Source organism: Ceratotherium simum, chromosome 7 (assembly GCF_057802395.1).
Source record: "Ceratotherium simum simum isolate JZ-2026a chromosome 7, ASM5780239v1, whole genome shotgun sequence".
Taxonomy (NCBI): Eukaryota; Metazoa; Chordata; class Mammalia; order Perissodactyla; family Rhinocerotidae; genus Ceratotherium; species Ceratotherium simum.
Window position 1 is genome coordinate 16,075,447 of NC_141906.1, and position 20,899 is coordinate 16,096,345.

General features: G+C 39.6%; 1 protein-coding gene across 1 annotated transcript in view; it reads right to left on the bottom strand.

The window, feature by feature from the left end:
- The window catches only part of SPON1 (spondin 1), a 250,084-nt gene that overhangs the window by 127,885 nt on the left and 101,300 nt on the right, over positions 1-20,899 (bottom strand). The window contains exons 4-5 of the mRNA XM_004418457.3: positions 19,184-19,257; positions 14,205-14,327 (exon numbers count right to left, since the gene is read on the bottom strand). Coding sequence (XP_004418514.1) covers positions 14,205-14,327; positions 19,184-19,257 — 197 coding nt within the window. The remainder of the gene's footprint in view (positions 1-14,204; positions 14,328-19,183; positions 19,258-20,899) is intronic.

The following is a 20,899-nucleotide window of genomic DNA, read 5'->3' on the forward strand; positions in this document are numbered from 1 at the left end:
GTGTAGGAAGCAAAGCAAAACAAATAAACAAACAAAACACCTAAAACCAAAAAAAAAAAAAAAAGAAGAAAAAAAAACAAAAAAATGCTTCCAATTGGATTAATGCAGTCAGTAATTTACGGAAATCTTTAAATAGGCTTAGGAATTCTAAAAATAAGAAAAAAATTTTAAAAAACACTAAAAGTATAAATTAAAGTGAAGAAAAAGCAGCAGATTTCATACATCATTGAATTTAAAGCACATGCTATTAAAGGAAGCTAATTATGTTAATTATGTGATGACGAAAGTCAGAGTTAATAATGAGAGCATAATAATAGTATGTCTATAGGGCCCAAAGAACATAGGAACAAGTAGAGAGCAATCACTGTTAAAAATCAAGGAGAAATTATAAGTACACAACTTTAGATCAGGTGTTAATACTCCATTATCACAATATGAAAAGTCAAAAAGAAAATGATCAAGTAATAGAATAGAGAGCCTGAAAAGCATAATTAAATTTTCCATAATATAGGAAAGACATTGCCAAGAATTACATAGATTAAACAACAACAACAACAACAAACTTTGAAAGTTTACTGCTGGTTTCTGAGATGGTGAATCACTCGTCTAAATTCAACCTTGGGAAACTTCAGAAACTGAGAGAAGCACAGATCCATGGAACTAACAGAGACACTGAAATGAAGGGGAGATCAAAGAGTGTCCTGACTAGAGGGTGGGAATGGGGTGGAAGCAGCCAGAGTGGAAGACAACCTGACCTAGGAGTAAGAGGATGGATGGAGGAGGAGTGATGAGTCCTCCCCTTTCCTCTTACCCAGTGGTGGGATGGTGGATTGGGAGGACTGTTGGAGTTCTCCTATTGCCCCTCTCTGACATTGCCAAGGGAGGGTCATAGCCTGTCCTATAACCCAGGTGACTGCAGCACCAGTCCAGCCCTATTCCTGTTCCCAGCCAGAGTAATCTCAGGGCAGCAAAAAGCTCTTCTCAAGGGAAGAGGAGATGAAGGGAGCCCAGGCACCCTTGGGTGCACCCTTCGGCATTCCTTCCCTCTCCAAACTCACAGGGCTGGGGATTAGAACCTAAAGAGATCCCCTCTTCCTATTCCTGCTTTGTTCTAAGAGTGTTGGAATAAATCCCTGATGGAGGAGGTACCCAGTAGAATGGAAGCAAATGAGGAAGCTGGTAGAGTTATGAGATGCCTGAAGCTCTCTTCCCTGGCCTCATCCCCTTCCCTTCCCTTAAACACGTCAGAAGAGACACCACCTAGGATCTGGCCCTTCTCCATCACACACTACCAGGCCTAACAGTTATGTCACCGGAGAAACAGAAGACCACCTGCCACAATAACTAAATCTCAAGGAGTACAACTAGTAAGAGAGAAAGCAAACTGAACAAGAAGCAGCTTTATTACAATAGATGGACAAAAAGTTTAACATCAGCACAATACATATCCTCAAAGGCATAGGGAGATATTAGTAATATGAAGCAAAAACAAGAAGTAAAGAAAAAGAACCAAATGCAAACAGAATTTTAAACAAATATTTATTTATTTTTAATTAATTTTAAAAAATTATTTTATCGAGGTCATATTGGTTTATAACATTGTGTGATTTCAAGTGTACGTTACTATATATCAGTTTCTGTATAGACTGCATCGTGCTTACCACCAATAGTCTAGTTTTTATCTGTCACCACATGTATGTTCCCCTTTATGCCTTTTGCCCTCCCCCCACCCTCTTCCCCTCTGGTAACCGTTAACCTCTTCTCTTTATCCATTAAACAAATATTTATAATGGCTGTGGTATCCCTGCCAAAGATGCACAACCTGAATCTAATCATGAGGAAACATCAGACAATGCCAAGTTGAGGGAGTCTACAGAATAACTGCCCTGGTACTCCTCAAAAATGTCACTGTCATGACAGTCATGACAGACTAAGGAACTGTTCCAGATTAAAGGAGGCTAAAGAGACATGACAAATAAATGCTAGTGTGATCCTGGATTGGATCCAGGGCCAGAATTTTTATTTTTACTTTGCTACAGAGCTGTGCTGTATTAGATGGTGGCCTCTTGCCACATGCGGCTACTGAGTAAATGAAATGTGGCTGGTCTGAATTGAGATCTGCTATAATTGTAAAATATACACTGGATTGTAATATGTAAAAAAGGTTGTAAAATATCTCGATAATAAATTTTTATATTAATTACACATTGGAATGATACTATTTGGATATATTGGCTTAAATAAGATATATTATTAAAATTAATTTCAGTTTCTTCTTTTTATTTTTTTAATGTAGCTACTAGAACTTTTAAAATTACATCTGTGGCTTGCATTATATTGATATTGTATAGTATTGCTGTAAAGAACATTAGAAGTACAATTAGTGTATTTGAACAAGGTATGTAGATTAGATAATAGCATTTTATCAATGTTAATGATAAATGTACTGTGATTTTGTAAGACAATATCTTTGTTCTTAGGAAATACACACTGAAGTATTTAGGTGTAAAGGAGCAGGCATGATGTCTGTTACTTATTCTCAAAAGTTCAGAAAAAATTATCTATATATGTATATATGTAAAATAAAAAATTATATATATATATATATCTCGAGAGAGAGAGAATGATAAAGAAAATGTGGTAAAATGTTAACAGTTACAGAATCTGGGTGAAAGATAATAACGAATTTTGTGTATTATTCTCACAACTTTTATATCGGTGGGAAATTATTTAAAAATAAAAGGTTACAGAAAACCCCCACACGGTGGTGAGGATAAGCAGTGCGGTGGTTGGGATAAAAAGCAGGATGGTTAGTTAGCTTTGAAGAGAGGAGTGATGTGGGGAAGAAAAGTGAGGAATTCTCCCAGAAGGTGGCAGAAAGGTGTGAAGAGAGAGAACAAAGAGAGTAAACTCTAAATGACACGAAGGAGATGAGTAGAAGTGACAACATCTGGGTCACTGCAGGCTCAGAAAGAGAGAAAAAAGGAGAGGAAATATTTGAAGAAAAATAAATCTCTCAGAATTAAAGGAAGGAGAAAGACTTCATATTTACAGGGCTCATAGGGTAGAAAACTATTTTTCAAAAAGAAAAAATCCACCCCTGATCACATTAATAGTGAAAATTTAGAATGTCAAAGACACAAAGAAATGGAAAAGCAGAAAGATCATCTAGAAGCAAAAAATCAGATTGCCATTGGATTTCTAAACAGCTGAATATAAGAATACAATGTTTTACAGTATAAAAGAAAATGTGTTTGAACCTAGTTCTTATTTTCAGCCGTATGTCACTTAAATGTGAGAGCATACTGAAAATACTCGCAGGCGTATAAGGGCTGTGGGGGTTTGCCTCACAGAGACCCATTAGGGGAATATTCTTGCACGAAGTACTCAATAAGAGAAATGCTACAGATCAATGGGTGATCAAAACTTTTGTAAAGTTTATGGTTGTGTGAAAAAGCAAAGAATAAAGAAAAGAGAAAGAAAATATCCATAACAATCTAGAAATAAAGTTCTAGAAAATAACCAATACGAAATGTGTATTTAGATAAAGGGATAATAGAGACCAAAAGATTCTGAGAGCATGCTAATGTTCTTGTTTTGTTCAGGGGAAGACGTAAATATGAAAATGTTTATAAAATCAATAGAGATAAATAAACATAAGTATACGTCTTAAATTAAAGGCAACCACCATAAGAAAAAAACAATGAATCAAATAACTTTTAAGTCAGCAGAAGAAATCTTAATTTAGGCAATGGAAAGAAAAGAAGTAGTTCAAAAAAATATTATAATCAGGAAATATAAAATAAGATGGCATAAAAAATTGTAATATGACAGTAATCACAATAAATGTGGGGTAAATGGAAGGAAACAAAAAACAAATAAAGCCAGAGGGGCCTTGCATGGATCAATGATGCCTGTCTGCCATGAAGTATGTAACATATCCCTCGGCCCCTGAGGTGGAATAAGAAAAAAGCCTTTCTAAAATAAACATATATGAGGTTATTAAAAAAAAAAAACACTAAATACAAAAAAGGCAGATATTATCTATTACATACTCTCTTACCAAAACAAAATAAAGAAACAAAATTAAGTGCAAAAATATAAACCAAAATCTCTGACTACTTGGAAATTTAGAAATACTCTGCTAATTAACAAGTATGTTCAGAAGATAAAGTACAAAGTACTAAGAAAACAATGAAAATGAGAACTACATATTAAATCTCTAGGAGGAGCTCAGAGCTCTATCAAGAAGAAAATTCACAGCTGTAAGTGCATTTGTTATTAATTTAAAAAAAAAACCCAAAATGGGAATCAGCATCTTAAGTAAGCAATATAAAACTTTACCAAAGGAACAAAAGGGCAATCCTAAAGAAATAGAAGGAGACGATAGTATGCATAAAACCAGATGTATGGAAATTAGAAAAGGGATAGCAATAGCATTATTTACCAAGCTAACAAAACTTATCAGATAAAGCCAACACAGGTAGATTTAATCAAGAAATAAAGAATTATCTTATTGTACTCTGTAGTCGTTTGTTATGGACTATGAAAATCTGAATAAAACGGATGATTTTTTAAGGAAAGAAATAAAATTCTAAAACAAACACAAAAGAAAGAGCCTGAATATACCAACAACTGATAAAGAAATTGGAAGAGACCTTGGAGGTGAGAGTAGAGGAAAATATTCAGTGTTTGTGGTTAACTCCTTCAAAGTACCAATTATCAATAGAGATGGGTAGGTAGTAACTAATCAGTTTATTCCTCAAAGCTAATATGGTTTTGAGACTAAAGTCAGATAAAGAGCAGATTTTAACATCAGACACTATAGGCTTATTTCTCTCTTGGATATAGATGCGAAGAATTTAAAGACAATACTGGTAGATTACCACTTGAAAGGAGAGTCAGACGGACCTGGATTCAAAGCCTGGCTCTACCACACATTGGATCTATGAACTGGGGCCTAATTGCTAACTTTCCTGAGACTCAATTACCTCTTCTGTAAAAAGGAAACATAATACTCATCCTATGGGGCTAAGGCAAGGATTATTGAGAGAATGTATGCCAAAAAATTAGTATAATGCCTTGCAAATAGTATACAATAGTGGAAGAAGAATAATTATGCACATACACTAAAAGGAAAAACCACACCATGATCAAGCTAGGTTCATCACAAAAAGGAAGAATAGTCTAGCAAATTGAAAACTATTAACTATAATATTCCACGAAAAGAGACTGTCATAACAATTATATGTTCATATCAATAGGTGCTAGATGGCATTTGAAAAATCCAACATCCATTAAAAAATTAAAAGTCATCATCTATATTTAACATTTTTGAAGCCAAAAGTCAACATTGTACTGAAGAGATATTAAAGGCATTTTAAATACAAATAGGAGCCAAACAAAGCTACTTATTTTTACCATTATTATTTGACATTGTACTGGAGGTTCTTGTCAGTGAACAAGAGGGAGACCATAGAAATCACAGAATCAGGAAAAAAAGACAAAAACATGTTGCTTTTTGCAGGCAAATTATGAGTGATTGCTTAGGCAATCCAAGGAATTTTAGATAAAGCTATTAGAAACAAAAGCATACAGATGCAATCAAAGTAAATAAAAGATCAATAGCATTCATGAATACTAAATATAACCTGGCAGAAAATATAATGAAAACTGGAAATCTCATTCACAATAATAACAAAATATAAAATAATCCTAAGAATTAACTTTATGGAGGGTATACAAGAAAGAAACTTTAAAGCTTTCATGGGGGAAAGGAAATCATTTAGGGAAAAATTAAAATTTCTTCAAGTCTCAGTGTTTACAGAAATTGCGTATATGTTTACACCAGGAAACATGATCTGTGCCAATGCACTCGTCATTATTAAAGGGTGTTATCTCAGCTAAAATTCCAGAAATCACCTGACACACAGGAATTCAAGTGTCTGCTTATAACATTGCTCCTTTGAACATGTTTTGGGTGGAATGAGAGCCTAGTGCTGGTAAAGGGAGATGGGAAACAGAGGCCTTGGGAACAGGAACTGAATTGGCATCTGAGATTACCCACAGACCCTGAGAAAAGACAGTCCCATTCGGATGTCTCTGGCTCCTAGGAGAGCAGTGGGAGGGAAGCAGCATTGCAGGCGTGGCGGGGAAAGTGAGGGGATTCTGAGTAAGTCAGAGAAGGTGGCGGTATAGTGGGGATGTAGGTGAAATCTTATAGTGATAACTGACTTTATTGTATTTGTTAATTTTGCTTTTTACACTATCAAAGTAACACATGTCCAGAGTTTAAGAATCAATTTCTAAAAATGTGGCCGAATCAGTCAGGGTCCCACAGGAAACAGACGGAGTAATCCAATGAGGCAAGAGAGGAGAGTTTGATGAAGGGGCGCTTTATAAGCGCGTGGCAGGAAAGCAGGAAGGTGAAGCTTACAGGGAGTTGTGACCACCTACGAGTTTGAAGTGTCCCTCTAGGAGAGGGAGCAGTTTCAGGAACCAGGAGGGAGGGCTGTACCTGGAAGAAAGGGTGGCAGGACAGAAGCTTCTGTCCTCTGGAAGGAGACGGCCAACCTGCAGCCTCAGCAGAGAGGGAGCGTGGGGATAGAGACCCTGACCACACTCTCCTGCGTCCTTGGCCTCCCACTGACCAAATCCAGCTGGAAGCAGGAGGGTGAGAGAGCCCAGGAGATGAGGTCCCTAGAGGTCACCTTCCCAGAGCAGGATGGAGAGGGGTGGGGAGTAATCTGGAGGTCAGAATAGAAACAAAAAAAATCCCTGTGCAAAATACCTTGAAGTGTTGGAGAAAGGGAGAGAAATCATCTGGGGTCCAGCCAGAGAGGGAGTCAGCACCTGAGAGGCAAGCTTGCATGGGTGCTGTGGCCGCCCTGAGGCTTCGGTTTGAGTGGCCACACAGGGATAGGAGATGTATGCCCCTTCAAACCAGGGGACTGGAGCACAATCCCCTTTAAAGGCAGGGCCCTTGGAGGGACAAAGTTTCAGTGAAAAAGTGATCCAGAAAGAAAGCTTCCCTGTCTCTGCCTGGACTCTGGGCTGAACAAAAAAGCTCTCCCCAGAGAATTTATAACCACAGGTTTGGAGTTTGACATCGCTCCATTGTTTTGTAGCTTTTGTGTTGCTCTAAAGAGGTCTGATGCCACTTGCTTCCTGATCCTTTGTTTGTTGCCTGTTTTTCTGGATGCTTTATGGTTGTCCCTATCCCCATTATTGTAAAACGCCTTTTCATTCATTAAAGCGCTTGGTTCCTGAGACTGTTTCTGTGTTCCCTACAGTGAAGTGGTTTGGTTCTTACCACCCTCTCTGCAGGTACTTAGGATTCAGCTTTCCTTGCTCTGCTAAGACAGTTGCCATTTGTCCATCTGTTTTCCATCTCCCCAGATTTTGGTGATATCTCTTGTATGGCCTTCTTTCCTCTTTTCTTGTCTTTGTTGGTTCATATATTTTTTTTAGTCATCTAGTGTTACCTCTATGGGATTTGAGGAAAGATCAGAGATTAATGTGTATGTTCAACCTGCCATGTTTAACTGGAAGACTAGATTATCAACTTTCCTTCTCCACTCCCAATCCATAAATTAGTGAGTTGTTGCCATAAGACTTCCCAGAGAGGTGGAGGAAAGGGAGGAGGAAAATGGGGAAGAAGCCAGTTAATCCTTTCTCTTTAGCGCCTTCTTTCACTGAGACAGTGTATCATGACACATGTGCTTGGTACCAAATTCTATTTCCTGGTGATATACTCTATTCGTGACTCAGCCTGGTGGTGGCACAGCTGGGAGTCTCTGATGGGCACAGTTACTCAGCTTGGGGAGGGATTTCCCAGTGCTGGTGAGAAGGAGTGAGATTATCATTTGTTGAATGTTTAATTTTGTTTCTGAAGTTAGATTGAGAAGAGGCCTATGGTCCACATGTGGCTCCTCACTGTCCTAGGCACTGGGCTAAGGAAACCCACAAATGGTCTTATTCATAATTGGGAAGAAACTGAGCAAGCTTAATATTATACAGCTAACAATTCTTCCCAAAGTAATTTGAGGATTTAATGCAATCCCACTTAAAATTCTGACAGGATTCTTTAAAGAACTTGATAAAATGATTTCACAAGCATTTATAAAAATAGAAGGACAATAATATCGAGGAATATTTTAAGGTGAAAGAGTACCTCCACTTCCAAGCCAGAAACCTGGCTTGTCAGCTATGATGCTTCTCTCTCTTACTCCTCCACATCCAATCCATGACAGAATTTACCTCTAAAAGATAGCTCAAATCCATCCATTCCCTGCACCACCACGCCCACCACCGCAATATCCTCCTAACCCATCTACCCATGCACCACCAGTCCCATCTAATGTGCTCTCCACTCAGCCGTCATATAAGGTCCTATCTCTCTCCTGCTGTAACCTCTTCAGTGGCTTTTCATTGCTCATCTCCCTCCACTCTCTTCTGTGCTCATTTTGTAGCTGCTTCTTATTCATTCATTCAACATTATTTATTGAGAGGCTTTCAATGCTCTGGACAATGAGCTAAGCCATGGGGAGATAATGAGCAAATTCAGACTTGATTCCTGCCAACACCCTAGTGGTTTTAAAGGCAATAAACATGAAAAAAAGATTCAAATGTGTTAGTAATTAAATCAATGTCAATTTAAAATTATAAAATTAATTTTTATAACCGTTAATTGGCAAAACTGAAAAAAAGTTAAATTGAAGGCTGAGGAGGCTGGGAGAAAGACATGCATTTATTTGTTATTGGTAACATGGTGAATTGATACAAATGTTTTGGAGAAGAATCTGGCAAAAGGTCTTATGAGCCAAAAAAAAAGGTCCAAATCCTTTGATTCAGCCATCTTACTTTTGGGAAATTATTTCAAGGAAATAATTCAGAGGAAGGAGGAAGGGTGGACGAAGACGTAGAGAACACAAGTTTTTTTATTGCAGTGTTTTTTATGTCAGCCAAAGACCTGACATCACCCAAATGTTCAATAAAAGAACAGTTAGATAAGTTGTTTAGAGCAAGCCGATGTAATGAATTAGGACTGTGGAAACAAAATCAAATGCAAAAAGTAGGACACAATGTGTTCAGATGTGATGTAGAAACTCTCTATATGGGTGAATACATGAGGAAATGAAAGTATTGCCCAGCGTTAGCGTGAAGGTCTTGCACGTGATTGGATTTAATAATTTTTTTCAATTAAGTGATCCAGAGGAAAAGATGGCTGAATTTCATTGTAAAACTAACTTTGATGTTGTAGAGTATATTTCCCAGTGGCTGTGTTTATATTTTAGGCAATGTGTTGTCCAACGAAAAAAATAATTGGGTCCTGGAAAAAATGTTCTTTTCGTCAATATGTATTTGTTAAATGGTGTTAAAACTGATGCTATATCAAAAATGGGGGGAGTTATGCAGTTTGCATTGTCAACAGAGATTACAGAGTCTCTACGGGGTGGAAGAGACTCAACATCTATTAGGCAACTCCCAATCCCCCAGCAAAGACTGGGCACATCTTCAACCCCTGGGACATCCCTATGCAGGAACACTGCCTGCGGAGTCACTGTGTTCCCGTAAAGAACACGTGCTGTTGGGCACAACAGACTGCTAGTGCTGAGGACAGACACTGGGGTGCTTGCACTTCTCCTAGTACTCCAGGGTCCCGGAACTCTGTTCAGGCTCAGCAAATCCACACACTCTCTTTCTGACTTCCAAGTTAGGATCTCCGCAGAGTAGGTCTTTGTACAGTGGGGCAAAGCTGTTTGGAATTTGGTATCAGTTGAGTCCATACTGGTACAGCGGGGCCTTATTCAAAGATGCCTTGTGTATAAGATATTTAATTTTACTGCAGAGGAGAGAAGATTGCCTCGTGATAGCCCCCAGAGGAAGGCAAAAGGGAATCAGATCAGAGCTTTGATTTTGTTTCTGACACTCTCTGGCTGTGTGATCTAAGCTCTTAACTTCTTTGTGCTTCAGGTTTTTTTCACTTATAAAATTAGGAGGTAAAACTTGTATGATCCAGCCTTAAAATGGATTTTTAGAAATTGCTTGACTGGGAGTGTTTTAAAAGGACTTCACTATTTCCAGATGGCCAGCAGGGATTTATGGCATTGCAATAGAGAGGGAATGCCAGAGGTCATCTAGGCCATCCTCCTGCCTTCGTTAACTCATCACACCTAGACCCTCCTAGAGAGAGAAGTGTCATGGATGCAGAGAGTGCTCCGTTTTCCAAGAGAGGGACCCCCAGAAACAGCATGTGGAAGAAAAAATCTTGTATAGTGGTTGAGAAGAGCCACCTGCAGACATGGCCCACCACAAGAGATGGCTGAAAGCACAAGGGTGCTGTCCAACCCTCCACGTGAAGTCCCATGTGAATTCTCAAGGGCAAGTTACCCAAAGACAACTGAGGGCAGACAATCAGGTTGCCATCTTATCCATCGTGGAGCTTCTCAAAGTGTGGTCTACTGACCCCTGGGGACCCTGAGGCCCTTTCAGGGGGGTCTGTGAGGTAAAAACTATTTTTATGACAACACTAAGACAAAATTTGTCTTTGCAGCATGTTTACATAACACCGATGGGGCAAAAGCCATGATGAGTGTGGGTCAAGGCAGTGGCCTTGAACTGTATTAGCAGTCAAAGTACTCCTCACCATCAGGAACTCGCAGCAAACAACCACCAAAAAAGTCAGTTTCACTTAAGAATGTCCTTGATGAAGCAATAAAAATTATTATTTTTATTTATTTATCTCTGTACCTTTGAGTATACATCTTTTTATTATGCATGGAGCACTTCTCTATCCTGAAGTACTGGGATTGTTTTGAATAAAAGCACTTGTGCAATTGAGGTGCAAGCTGGACTAGACACTTTTATTTTCATAAAACATCATTTTTACTTGAAAGAACAAATGACAGACAAATTATGGCTATTCAGACTTGAGAATTTGGCAGACATTTTCGCAAAAATGAAGTGAGCCTGTCACTTCAAGGAAAACAACTGACAGTAGTTGTTGCCAATAACAAAACTTGACCTTTCAATCAAATCTTAGAAGTTTGGAAAACTTGTATCCATTACTATGAATTTGATAGCTTTCCAATACTTAAACACTTTTCTGATGAGATTGGAAGTGATATTAACAAATGTGATTTTTGATATTGTACAATGAAATGTCTCAACATTTGGATCATCTGCATAACTCAGTAAGCCAATATTTTCCAAATGACCAATGTATGATGTTACAAAATCATTCATTTGTAAAAAATCCATTCAAAGTGCAAAATAAAGCAATGCATTTTAATGTAACAGAGTATAAGTTCACTGGGATGGTTTTGTATACCACATTGTAATTATCCTTTAAGAAACTACCATTTACAATATATATTTGTAGAGTTTTGTTCTGTGTAGAGTTTTGTAAATATATCAAAGAAGATTATATTTGTAATTATCTGAAAAGTTTATTAAAATATCCTTCCCTTTTCTAGTTACGTATCTGTGTGAGACAGAATTTTCTTCATAGAATTCAACCAAAAAAATATACCACAATAGGTTGAATGCAGAGGCAAACATGAGAATCCAGGTGTCTTCTATTAAGCTAGACATTAAAGAGATTTGCAAAACTGTAAAACAGTGATGCTCTTTTCACTAAATTTCTTTTGTTTGGGACAATATGGTTATTTTCATAAAATGTGTTCACATACAATGAGTTTATTATTGCTAATCCAGTATATGTTACTTTTTAACATTAATTAATAAGCAATATTTTTAAATTTCTGTTTTAACTTTTGATATGGTGCATATTGATGGACACAACCCATATAAACAAAAGTACATTGGAGTTCTCAATAATTTTTAAGTGTGTAAAAGGGGGCTTGAATTTTAAAAGCTTGAGAACCGCAGCTCTGAGATCATGGCAGAGAAAGCAGTGTTTTGGATGAGTAATTGAGAGAGGTACTCCGCGTTCATCAGTTTGCACAATTGTCAGGAAGTATCATGGCTTAATTGGGCTTCCTGGTAAGGGTTGGTTATCAAGACAAAATCATCCCTGGAGCAGCAAAAGGAAACTTATCTATTACCTAAGATTGGTAGAAATCGCTTTTGTGAATATCAAATTTTCGAAGTCCTGATTAGACCCTCTCTGTGCCCTTTCAATTGGCTCCAGTCCCCCAAGTGTACAAGCGCACCCCTTTCCCTCCATGGACGGTCTGGCCCACACTCCCTGCTCAATGTTGGCATCATGACTAGATGTGGGCTGGAAATCTGCTCCCAGGTCATAGTGAACGCCACTCTGCGTTCAACAATCAGGACGCAGTACTCAGGAAGGCACCAGGCACTTCCAGGCACTAAGAATGAAAGATGAGCATGTTGTGGCTTTTGTCCTGGAGGACTTCTCTGTCTCATGGGGAAGAAAGATTCCTGAAGAAATAATTACAGTATGGTGTGATAAATGCTCTTTTGTACATAGTGACCAAATTTTTGCAACCAAAAATTAGGACACACTCTGACAATGGAACGATCCTGGGGGATCTGGAACACATGTCTGCTATATTTATTAAGAAACTCCCAACAGTTCCACAGAAATTCTGTATAGACTTGTACTTGATTTGGCCCAAAGACCCAGAAACAATGGTCTGTGCCATTTTTTTTTTTTTTTAATTTCTGGGAAATAATAGCATCAGAAGAGAAAAGAGCAAGAAGCTTCTTAGGATCACAAACGATGAGTAATGGGCCCATAACATTTTATTTCCTCTGGGTTAGTGGATGGAAGGCACTGGAGGACATTTTTTCCAACATACTTGTTCCAAGTGGTTTTCTTCCCCCAGGCAGAGTCTAAGTTTGTTCACATAGGCCTCCCACACCAGCTGAATCAGATCAAGCTGAATCCCAGAGTCAGAAGAATGAACTAGTACGAGGCTTCTAAGATCCCAAGCCTTGATTACATGTGGGTAAAATTAAACAACAGCGCTCTTGATCTGCCAAGAAATGTCGGAGTCCCCTCTGGGTGGGCTGCTTGGGGACCGTGGAGGTTCTGGTCTGGACTGGGTCTTCTGAGTTCCAACCATATACCCTCTGCTCCTCTTTCCTTTGGGCTGACCCAAATCCCTCTCTCTTTCTCCCAGTCCCCTTGTTCTTTCCCAGCTGTGGCAACTCCAAAGCAAAATGAACAAGAATACCAGACGATGAACAGAAAAAGCACGCTCAGTGCCACACACGGACTTCCCGCCACCCACAGTTAGAGAGAATGGGCGACAAGGCAATCCAATCGAAAGCAGGACAAGGAGCCTGACGAATGCCTTTTCAAACCTTGGATGTACTACTTACACTTGACTATGGGCAAATCATGACATCTCGCTGATCTCCAATGAGCTCATCCAGAAAAACAGGTTATTTTGAGGATTAAACGACATAACATATGTAAAAATGCTTGGCACATGGTAAGTTCACTATTCATAGTTATAATTTTCACGTCTTTTTGTGTGATTATGTGATTAGTGTCTGTCTCCCCACTAATCTCTGAGATGCAGGAGAATGTAGGCTGTGTGTGTCTTGGTTCACTATTATATCTCTAGAGCTTAGCAAAGTGCCTGGCACATGCGAGGCATTTGTTGAGACAATTATATGGTAAAAGGGAGTTCATACGGTCTTGATTAAAGATCTACTCCAAAATAGCTAGTTTGGGGTCTCCTGACAACTCTCATGGGTTGGGATTGGCTATCTGGAGCCTGGTGTCATGAAGGATTCCAAGGTGGTATCTGGCAACAGCAGGGACAGAGCGGGCTGATAGATTACCACTGCCCGCTATGGTTGAAGATGTTGAATATCTGTTGACTTTGGTCTGCGAAGTCAAGAGCAGGTCCCTTTTGCCAGCTATTTCCAGCACAAATAGGTCTACTGTATAATTCCTGGATAGAGTCATTTCAGGAAGACTGAAGTTACCAAATGTCTGACCTGAAAATAAGCAGCATGACTTCAGGAATATTTTTTTGAATCACAGATAAGAAAACGCTTAGAACAATGCTATGCAAAGAAGCTGGAAGCATACCACTATTATATCTGCCTGTCTCAATGAACTCACTTCCTGGGAATGTGTGTTTCGTGAATCAATTGGTAAGAGCGAGCAGACTTCTCATACTTCAGCTAGTGTATCCCGTAACCAGACAGAACTTTGCAATACGCTTTCCCCCAACCCATAAAGCAGCTACTCTACTCACGAGGGTAATCCTTTGGGTGTGTCTTCTCAGACCAATTCCCATAAAATGTGAGTCTGTACTTGGCAGTTCCACAGGCGCAGCAGTCTAAGATTGGTTTGTCAGTCACCCCATCAAACGTGGAATCTGAAACAGTAACGAAAGTCACCAAGTTAGGAAACAAATGTGGATCATTGATAAGGCAGCACCATCTTGGTCTCATCTTGTCCTTAATGCTTAGGAAAAGACGATGAAGTGCAGATTTCATTGATTAATAACACCCACAACCAGGTCAGTACTTGGGCTATAAAGGACTTTCTATACCTCTCAGTATGGTAACCATACTTTGCAAATAAAAAATATCAGAACTTTTGCTCCAATAATGTGGGGAGACGTGTGGGACCAGTAAAGCAGAATATTTGGGATGGGGGCTATCTTGGGAACTAGACTTGGGCCCAGTTATCCTTTCTGGGCCCGAGTCTGTTTCCCCACCCCTCCCACAACAAGATTTCTCTACCAAATTTTAAGAAGAATATGCATGTGTGTGTTTTCTCTAAGAAATACTCTCTGGGGCCAAATTGCCAGGATCAGAAGGAGCAGCTTTGAAAGAGAGCAGTGAACAAGTAGAGAGACATAAAGGACTGCTGAAAATTATTTAAAAAGAAAAAGATATGCATATATAGTCACATCACATCTTATCAAGGTTTCAGAGACTACTGGGAAGGGTAGCGGTTTGGGAATATGTTCATAAGTTCAGGTTTACTTCTGAGCATAGAGGCAGCCAGGAAAAACTTAACAAGATTCCCTCTCCGCCCCCATTTTTAGCTGTGAATAGCTGATAAGTGGGGAAAGGGAGATTACACGAATAAATTCAGTATTTCCGATTGTCAAGCCCACATCCCTAACTGTGCATTGTTGCTTTTAGTCTGTTCTGCTTCCTGCAAGACGAAAACAATGACTACAGATGCAACTTGCTTCAATTGCTTTTTCTTTAGTTCCTCTAGCAGTATTAACATAAATGTTCCTTTTTTTTTGCAAGTTGGACATTTATTCTTAAATATTATATAAATAGCAGTGACAAAGAATATAAAAATCTTTTTAAGTGTCAAGAAGAGCATTTTACAAATCTTCCTTATGGAATTCACTGGGTTCGTTTGGTTTGAATTTGCAAAATCAGTGATGGGTGGAAGAAGTGAATTCTGGGTTCTAGGATGGAGACAAAAGTATGGCATATTACAATAATAGCTATATTGTATAGAGTCCTTGTACGTGCTGATCTTTCCATATATTGTCTCACTTAATCCTAGCAATCCTAGGAGGTAGGTACTTTGGTTAACCCCATATTACAGATCAGTAAACTGAGGCAGATTAGGTAACCAGCCCAAAGCCCCAGGGTTAGTGAGTGGTGCAGGCAGAACTAGAGCTCAGGTCTTTTCGAGTCCAGAGGCTGTGCTCTTAATCTCTGCACTATATCACTCCAGGAAAGACCTTCTGCTGGATAGGTCTGCATAAAAACCAATGAGAGAAATTTTTTTGTGTTTCTCTTTTTGCTTTTTCAAATGAAGAATGGTGCATTTAAAAAATTACCTCCTCACATAGCTCCAGGATTTCCAAACAGCCCCAGGGAAGAGATCTGTAAACACCCAAAATAGAAATCATTGTTTGGCTACTTTTTGTACCCTTGGAAGAGGCCAGAGCATTGTCTGTGCTTAGGAGCCAGCTCCCCACTGCCTTATGCACACGAAACCCAGGTCCGATTCCTGGGTGAGCCACTTTGATAGTTAAGGGACAAGCCCTGTTGAATACATTTCAGGACAGGAAGCTTAAATCAGTAACTCTTGAACATTTTTTTTTTTTTTTACATTTCCATTATGACCAACTATGCTGTAAAAAAAAACCAAATTAGTTTTGAGAAAGGGATTCGGAGCTAACAGATACATGCTGGGGTTTCAATTGTAACTACCAGGCGCTGTTAAATGAGGCAGCAATAATCGCTCAAGGAACCAAAATAAGGCAAATTGGTAGCTTTACCTTATCAAAAGGGCTTTCAAATATAGGTAGTAAACTTAAAGATATATCCAGGAGTTCAAGGGAATACGCTGATAATAAAACTTTTGGAATTCCAAAGGAAAATAAGCTTCCATTTAAAAAATAAATTTCTAAGTTTGAAACTAAAAAAGACACACTGTTTCCTTTACCAAGGAAAAGCCTACTGAAAACTAGCCAGATTTCTAGAGGGCAGGGATAACAAGTGTTAACTTACCCCGCTCTCCTAACCACAGCAGAGCCTGCAAGTACAGGTAACTTCAGGCCACACAGCATCTCCTGAGCTGCTCTCTCTCTGAATTTCTGCTCTCAGCCCATCAGCTTCCTTTTCAACTCTCGTCCTTTATTCTTCACTCCTCTTCTCTGTTCTTCCTTTTCTCATTATCTTTTCTTGTTCATATTTTCCTCTCTTCTCTTCTTTTCCCTTCATCTTTCCCTCCCTTTGTCTCTCTCCCTTAATTGTTTGGTGACATGGTATTAAAGTGAGCGTGTGTATGCATGTGTCTACTATAGGTCACCTATTTGAATATTTTATGTTTCTCTGTTCTTAACTGTATAGTAACTTAATGTTTTATGTTTCTTTTAAAAAATTGCCATTGCTTTTTATCTGTGCAGTTCTTAATTTTCCCCCTATGGAATAATCGCTTCAACTGGGAAAAAAATAATAGATATTAGTTTCTATCTCCCCTTCCTTGATAGATTTGATCTGATTCACCAAGGAAGCAAAGAATGTAAAGACCTTAATGAAAGAGCTAGAGATAATTAAGTAGGCATACACATTTAAGAAAAATCCCTTTGCTCTATGCTTATAAATTAAGGACTTTTCTTAACGTAATCTGCTTTGCTAAATGATGGATTTCCTCATGAGTCTGCTCTCTCCAGGGATCACCTACGACTGCGCCTAATGATGCCACAGCCCGGGTTGGTCCTGCTGGGCCTTTTTTCTTTCACAAAGTTGCCATTGGAAAGTGGTCTTTTCATACGTATGCGTGCTTAGTCATTTGATAGGATCTCTGCTTCAGAAGTGTTAACCAATAGAGATTTGTATGCCATTTTATTGACACTATATCTGCAGAATTTTAGCATACTCATGGCTTATACAAGGCTTCACACAACATGAGGACTGAGGCTTTGGAAAGTGCACTTTAGTTAACAATTGCTGGTCAGTACACGGAAGTGACAGCAAAGTGTCTCCTAAGAACCCTCAACTCTGGGAAATAAGGCTGTCCTCCTCTGACAGCCAAACTAACAAAACCATACCACAGTGGCTGTGATCGGCCATCTGTGGGTGCAGACCAAGAGGTGGCCTGTAAATGTGTGATCCAGAACACCCACAACTCTAACCCACGGGACCTCAATGTCATCTCTTATAGGCAGGGCAGGGATGGGATTGTCCTTTAGGAACCAAGAGCCTCAACAGTTGAGATGTTCCCTGTTTGGAGAAAGGCTGAGTGGACTTGCGGACAATTAAATACAGGAAAGGAAAGCCCCAAACCCATGTGTGTTGAAGCCTACCTGGAAGCTGACCAGGGCCCTGGCCCACAGGTTCCAGCTCTCTGGCCCCTGTGGCAGATCTGACCCAAATGCAGGGCACCCAACTCTCTCCCCTTTTGCTCTTTCCATGCTCTCTAACCAATCCTCCACATGGGACCTACTTTCTGCTCTAGCTCGTATACAGGGAGATCTATGCTTTGATCTACCAAAGGCAACAGTGTAAGCTACTGAATTGGGAGGTAGTCCCTTTGATAGAAAGGCAGTGGTTAAGGGCATTGGCTCCTAGGTTCAGACTCTGCTCTCTGCCACTAGCCGTATGATCCTGAGGGAGCTATTTAAACTTTTGGTGCCTCAGGCTTCTCATCTATAAAATAAGGATGATATAATAGTCTTTACCGTATAGGGTTTGTGCAGATGACATGATTAAGGCACGTGAAATACTTAGAATGGTGTCTGGCATGTAGCAAGCACTCAAAAAATATTAGCTATTATTATTACTTTCCCAGAAGACCTTTATCAACTTTTCTCTTTCTTAGTAGCTATGATTTGCTAGAATTGGAGAGGATTATTTCTTCTCAAAATGCTAATTGCTCTAAATGCAAATAAAAATTCTGTAAAGATGAATAGAAATGAGATAATTAAGATGTATAATTTTAGAACATTTTCTATTTTTATTTAGTTCTCTAACGACTTCTAAACACATTCAGATGTTCAAGGTCTTAATTTTTCATGGTAGGTTAATAAATAAGCTTTCAGATGTAGATAACAATAGCTAACACTGATATATATGTATCATTTACTCTCTGCCAAGGAGGCGTGGTACTACTTTACATATGTTAAGTCATGTGGCTAGGAAGTGCAGAGGCAGGATTTGAACCCAGGCCGGATCTGAATCCAGACCTCTGCTCCCACCTCCCCAGTCTACTTGATCTCCATGACATTTTTTAGAATGCCTTCAAACAAGGAGACAGCATTGATGAGCTTGCAAATCCTAGGACCAGACCCTTGAATGCAGTGAAATCACAAGGTCAATGCCCCCTTGGCATCCCTGTCTCCTGCAGGTCTTCCCTAGAGAAAAAATCCCCCCATATCGCCCAGGTGCTGGTGATTATTTCTGAGAATCATTACAGACTTAAAGGTACACAATTGTGCGTTCCTTAATTAAGTCCTGTGAATTATTCCAAGGAGCCTCTTCAGAATAATCACTGTTTCACAAAAATAAGAAGATGACGACACCAATATAAGGTACATTATCTCCTACCCAGGGAATCAAGCTGAGTAATTAGAGCTTCAGGCGGATCCAATTATCCACAGCACACAGCCAGATTAAAAATCGGAGCTACGTGAGGAAGCAGAACCTGGAGTAACTGAGAGCCCAATCTTCTTAATTCCTGCGGCCGGATGCTTGGACTGAATGAGCCACCTTCCATTTATCTGACCCTCTCCTACTCGCGTGTTCTTACCTTGTTCACAAAGTTTCTTGGTCAGCGAGCCCTCATCTTGAAAATATATGATGCGTTTCTGTACAATGCTGGCCCTGTGGGGAAAGAAGACACAAGTCAGTGGGGAGGAGGGCAGGTTTAGGGGATGTCAGACCCTTTCTTGTCCACCTACAGCTGTGTGGCTTTGGGTGACTCACCCCAACTCTCTGTGCCTCAGTTTCTTCACTGGAAAATTAGCATTAATAATAATACCTACCTCATGGAATTGCTCTGAGAACTAAATAAGAAAATGTATGTCAAGAGTTCAGTATATATCTAGAAACCACTCAATGAATATTAGTTGTGCTGGTGGTAGTGGTGCTGATATTATCATTAAGGTGAGAAAGTGAACGAACGGCATTTTCAATAACTTTTCTCAATGGTTCGTTTTACTCTAGCTTCGTATTAAACTATTGAGGCCATTTATAGATCAACCACATTCAAATCAGAGAAGCATGTCAAATCCTCTTCCCGAAGGGGAAAAAAGGAATTTAAAAATATATTTTGATTTGTTCTGAAAATGTCATTCTATATCTTTCCTGAAAGTCTAGACGAAACTGTCTCCTACATTATGAACAAAGACAACTTCAGCTGTTCTCTCTCTCTTCAACTCGTCAAACACAGGATCTTAGAATTTGGAAAGAATATTTTGAGGTTGAAAAATGACTTACTTTTGGCCAGCACATATTTTCTCTTTAATCTAGGATTGCACAGACATCCTAATTCTCCTTTAACCCACTCGGCTGTTTATTTTCAGCTGGCCTCGCAGAGGTTGAATCCTGAAACCCAGTGTTCCAGGAATTTGAAAGTCTATAACACAACATTGAGATGGTGCCAAGGCATCTCAGGCATTTCTACTGATTTTCTTCAGCAATGCTACTCAGTCCAAAGGTAATTTCACTTTGATTTGCCCTATTTAACATATAAAGGGATCCCTTGACTCTATCACAGCTGACCACACTGAGTGAGTGACAGAGTCACAGGATCTGCCCTGGGTCACATGATCTCAGACCCAGGAACGGGCCCATGTGTGCAGGGATCTGCAGAGTACAGAGGCAGTTTTCCATGGTCTGGGCCTAGGCCAAGATGACTTTCTAAAAAAACGTCTACTCTACACCCAGTCTTGCAAAAGGAATAAAATTCAGGCCAGCCTACAAATATCTTTTACAGTCTTGCCCCACCCAAGAGAGATGAGATGTTGAAATAAATGAAAGAAATATGCTTCCTGTCTACACAAAGTTACTTTGATCATTTGTCCATTCCATTGACCATCAAGCAGAAAGTTTCCTCAGGCCAAGAGAACACTCACCCTCACCCCAAAGCCAAGTAACAAAGCCTTGTGTTAGTCAGAGTATCCCATCATCTACCACAGTGCTTTTCAGAGTGTCCCCCACCAAGAAGTGCCTCAGGGACCTCCATGCAGGGCAAGGAGAAGGCCTCGTGGGAAGTATCCCAGGCCCCACACTCAACCAAAGTCTCCATCCTCATTTCAGCCAAAGCAGCCTCCTCCTCCATTTGTCTTCCTGTTGTATTTACTGGTGTCTTTTCAACAAAGAGTTGTTGGAGGGCTGCTGAGGGGCCAGACCTTGGCCAGGGACCCTGCCATGAACAAGACAGATGGGGCCACTTTCCATTCTCAAAGTTGACAGCATCAAACAACTAAATCCTCAGCTAATCATTTAACACAACCACCAGCTG